The sequence below is a fragment of the Otolemur garnettii genome, unplaced genomic scaffold (assembly GCF_000181295.1).
Source record: "Otolemur garnettii isolate 467f Iridium unplaced genomic scaffold, OtoGar3 scaffold00018, whole genome shotgun sequence".
Lineage (NCBI taxonomy): Eukaryota > Metazoa > Chordata > Mammalia > Primates > Galagidae > Otolemur > Otolemur garnettii.
This window is the reverse complement of record NW_003852413.1, coordinates 24,491,066-24,495,778: the sequence shown is the minus strand read 5'-3', so window position 1 is coordinate 24,495,778 and position 4,713 is coordinate 24,491,066. Positions and strand designations below refer to the sequence as shown.

General features: G+C 41.9%; 1 protein-coding gene across 6 annotated transcripts in view; it reads left to right on the top strand.

The window, feature by feature from the left end:
* Nucleotides 1-4,713, top strand: part of CDK12 (cyclin dependent kinase 12) — a 104,850-nt gene that overhangs the window by 22,039 nt on the left and 78,098 nt on the right. For all 6 annotated transcript variants that reach the window (XM_023510963.1, XM_012803023.2, XM_023510964.1 and 3 more), the window contains exon 3: nucleotides 901-1,077. In XM_023510963.1, the coding sequence (XP_023366731.1) occupies nucleotides 901-1,077 (177 nt within the window). The remainder of the gene's footprint in view (nucleotides 1-900; nucleotides 1,078-4,713) is intronic.

The following is a 4,713-nucleotide window of genomic DNA, read 5'->3' as shown; positions in this document are numbered from 1 at the left end:
AAAAAAAAAAAAAATCTTTTTAGCCTGGTTTCATTTGGAGGCACGAAATTAACATGCTGTACTATAGGTGTCTATCTTTACTGGAGATGTACGTGTCATAAAATTCATCCTTTATAAATTAAGATGATTAAAAAATTGAATATGATCTGTATTCTGGGAATGCTAGCCTTGATTACCATCCCCCGCCTCTTGGCCCATTGTCTGCTATAATTTGCTGATTACATGAGAGGCATTTTCCTACCAGCTGCCTTAATGATTCTGAAGCTTGGACTCTTTCTCCTTAGATTTTTAGTTTGACAGTTATTAATATTTTTTGGCCAGTCAGAGATGGTTACCTTATACTAGCAAATGAATAGAATAATTAAGTATGTTTTTAACAAGTTTTCATTTTCAACTTATACTGTATTTCTTATAAAGCACCCTATAATATTAATACTGTCCTTTTTCCAAATTCTTTTCCACATCTTTAGTAATATAGTAGCATTAAATTGTTGAGCTCTTGTTCATTATTTAAATCTTTGTTAAAATATGAACTATATTAGTTGCAGTGATACTTTGTGAATTTGAGAAGATTACTTCCTGTATTTTATCTTGATGAAAATCCAAATAGAATCTTAATAAGGAATGTTAAATAGTTTGGTAAAGGATATATAAGTAATACATCTCTTGCACATTTTTCATTGTTTCTTTAATATGCTATAGTTTTTTTTGTTTTGTAAAATTTAAGTATCTTTAGCTGTGGCAAATTCCATTTCTTTATATATTACAGGGTTTTTTTTCCTTAAAAGTAAACTTATTATGATTTTTTTTTAATGGTTAGGCATTATAATGTTCTTCGAAAAGTTTTACTTGCATACCCTATAAGTCATTGTAATCTTTTTCTTCCCTTCTATTGTTTAGTCCAAAAGAAACTCTTCCTTCAAAACCAGTAAAGAAAGAAAAGGAACAGAGGACACGTCATTTACTTACAGACCTTCCTCTCCCTCCAGAGCTCCCTGGTGGAGATCCATCTCCCCCAGACTCTCCTGAACCAAAGGCTATCTCACCACCTCAGCAACCATATAAAAAGAGACCAAAGTGAGTTGTCAGAGGGATTTATCCTTATTTATAATTGTCTTTCTTGGTTTTTATTTATTTTTTTGAGACTTGAGTCTCACTCTGTGGCCCTAGGTAGAGTGCCTTGGCCATCATAGCTCACAGTAACCTCAAACTCCTGGGCTCACGAGATCTCTTGCCTTAGCCTCCCAAGTAGCTGGCACTACAGGCTCTCGCCAAAACATCTGGGTAGTTTTTATGTTTTTAGTTTTTTTTTTCCTTCATTTTTTGGCTGGGGCTGAGTTTGAACCTGCCACCTCCAGCGAATGGGGCCGGCGCCCTACTCTTTTGAGCCACAGGCCCCACCTCTGTTTTTAGTTTTTAGGGTTTTGTTTTTTTTTTTGAGATAGAGTCTCACTTTGTCTCCCTTGGTAGGATGCTGAGGCATCATAGGTCACAGCAACCTCAAACTCTTTGGTATGAGCTATTCTCTTGCCTAAGCCTCCCAAGTAGCTGGTACTGCAAGCACCTACCACAATGCCCGGCTGTTTTTTAGAGATGAAGTCTCACTCTGGCTCAGGCTGGTCTCGAAATCTTAAGCTCAGGAAATCCACCCGTGTTGGCCCTCCCAAGTGCTAGAATTATAGGCATGAGCCATTGTGCCTGGCCTAGTTTTTCTGTTTTTAGTATAGACGGGGTCTTATTTGGTCACCCTCAGTATAGTGCTGTGGTGTCACACCAACCTCAAATTCCTGGGCTTAAGCAATTCTCTTGCCTCAGCCCCAGAAGTAGCTGGGACTATAAGTACCTGCCACAATGCCCAGCTATTTTTAGAGATGGGGTCTTGCTCTGGCTCAGGCTGGTCTCGAATTTGTAAGCTCAAGCTATCCACCCGTCTTAGCCTCCTAGACTGCTGGGATGACAGGTTTTAGCCACCATACCCAGCTATCTTCCTTAGTTTTGAGCTAACTCTCAACATGTTTCTGACACAGCCCACACCAGTAAGATCATAGAAGTTTGTTCCTAAAGTATAGGTTGGATAGAAAGTTTGTGCACAATTTAAAATAGTTTAACAGGGGGGAGGGGGTGGCAAAAAATAAAAATAAAAAAAAAATAGTTTAACAGGCTCAGCAGGCCTGTGGCTCAGTGAGTAGGGCGCCAGCCGCATACATTGAAGCTGGCAGGTTCAAGCCCAGCCTGGGTCTACTAAACAACAATGACATCTGTAACCAAAAAATAGCTGGGTGTCGTGGCAGGCACCTATAGTCCCAGCTACTTGGGAGGCTGAGACAAGAGAATTGCTTAAGCCTAAGTGTTTGAGGTTGTTGTGAGCTGTGATGCCACAGCACTCTACCAAGGGCAACATAGTGATACTCTGTCTCAAAAGAAAATGTTTTTTTTTTTGTAGAGACAGTTTCACTTTATGACCCATGGTAGAATGCCAATGGAGTGCCCTGGTGTCACACAGCTCACAGCAACCTCCAACTCCTGGGCTTAGGCAATGATTTTCTTGCTTCAGCCTCCCAAGTAGCTGGGACTACAGGTGCCTGCCATAACTCCTGGCTATTTTTTTTTGTAAAAGGCATTTTTAATTATTTTTTTATTTATTTTCAGTTTGGGGCCAGGGCTGGGTATGAACCCACCACCTCCGGTATATGGGGCTGGCACCCTACTCCTTGAGCCACAGGTGCCGCCCCCAGCTATTTTTTATTGCAGTTTAGCCAGGGCTGGGCTTGAACCCACCACCCTCGGTATATAGGGCTGATGCCCTGCCCACCAAGCCACAGGCGCCACCCAAGAAAATAGTTTAACATTGTAAATTGCGTGCAAACTTTATTTCTACCCTATATATCTGTCTTATTTTATTTTAGTGGTCAAAAGTCTTTTTAGGAGACCTGTTCATCTACATCCACAGATTCCTACCCATGTTTTTAGAAAAAGAATAAATTCCCAAATCCAGGTATATAGTGATTGATGATCCCATTATATCTTTTGAATTATTAATATTCAGAGTATTAAAGAAGAATAAAAGGGCTGGGTATGGTGGCTCATACCTATAATCCTAATACTCCGGGAGGCCAAGGTGGGTGGATTACCTGAGCTCAGGAGCTTGAGAACAGCCTGAACGAGAGCAATACCTCATCTCTACTAAAAATGGAAAAACTAGCCAAGTGTGGTGAGGGGGTACCTGTAGTCCTAGCTATTCAGGAGGCTGAGACAAAAGGATCACTTGAGCTCAGAAGTTTGAGGTTGCTAGGAGCTATTTTGATGCCATGGCACTGAACACCAAGGAGAAAGAGTAAGACTCTATCTCAAAAAAAAAAAAAAAAGGAAAAAGGAGGAATGAAATCTCTTTTATTCATGGAGTCAACCATAAATACATTATTAAGATATTAATAGGCTCAGTGCCTATAGCTCAACTGGCTAAGGCGCCAGCCACGTACACCTAAGGTGGCGGGTTCGAATCCCCAGCCCGGACCCCCCAAAACAACAATGACGGCTGCAACCAAAAAAAAATAGCCGGGCGTTGTGGCGGGCGCCTGTGGTCCCAGCTACTTGGGAGGCGGAGGCAGGAGAGTCGCTTGAGCCCAGGAGTTGGAGGTTGCTGTGAGCTGTAATGCCACGGCACTCTACCCAGGGGGACAGCTTGAGGCTCTGTCTCAAAAAAAAAAAAAAGATATTAATAGATTAATATGGAATTTTTTTTTCCAGTTTTTTTTATTTTGGCCGGGGCTGAGTTTGAACCTGCCACCTCCGGCATATGGGGCTGGCACCCTACTCCTTTGAGCCACAGGTGCCGCTGAATTTCTTTTTCCCTTAAAGCATGTAAATTGCCCTGCCATAAATAATAGTATAAATTCTGTAAGATCTTCTCATTGTTGTTACTACTTCTCTCATTTATTTGTTTTATTTTGAGATAGCGTCTTGCTCAGTTTCTTAGACTAGAGTGCTGTGGTGTCATCAGAGCTCACTGTAACCTCAAGAGCCTGGGTTCAAGTGACCCTCCTGCCTCAGCCTCTTCAATAGATGAGGCTGCAGGTACATGGCACATGTCACCACGCCTGGTTAATTGTTTTTTTTAGAGTCTTACTCTTTCACCCTGGTTAGAGTGCCATGGTGTCATCGTAGCTCATAGCAATCTCAAACTTAAGGGTTCAAGCAGTCCTCTTGCCTCAGTTTTTCTATTTTTAGTAGAGACAGGGTCTCACTTTTGCTTAGGCTAGTCTCAAACTCCTTAGCTCAAGCAATCAACCCATCTCAGTCTATCAGAGTGTTGGCATGACTGGCATGAGTGACCATGGCAGGCAGATTTTTTTTAGATAGAATCTCCTTATGTTGCCCTTGGTAGAGTGCTGTGGCATCACAGCTCTCAGCAACCTCAAACTTTTGGGCTTAAGCAATTCTCTTGCCTTACCCTCCCAAGTAGCTGGGACTACCACTCTGCCTGGCTATTTTTTTATTGTTCTTGTCGTCGTTTAGCAGGCCTAGGCCAGGTTTGAACCCACCAACCCCAGTGCATATGGCACCCTAACCACTGAGCTACAAGCATGGAACAATGCCTGGTGAATTTTTCTTTCTTTTTTTTTTTTTGGTAGAGACAAAGTCTCACGTTATTGCCCTGGGTAGAATGGCATGGCGTTGCACTGCTCATAGCAACCTCCAATTCCTGGGCTTAGG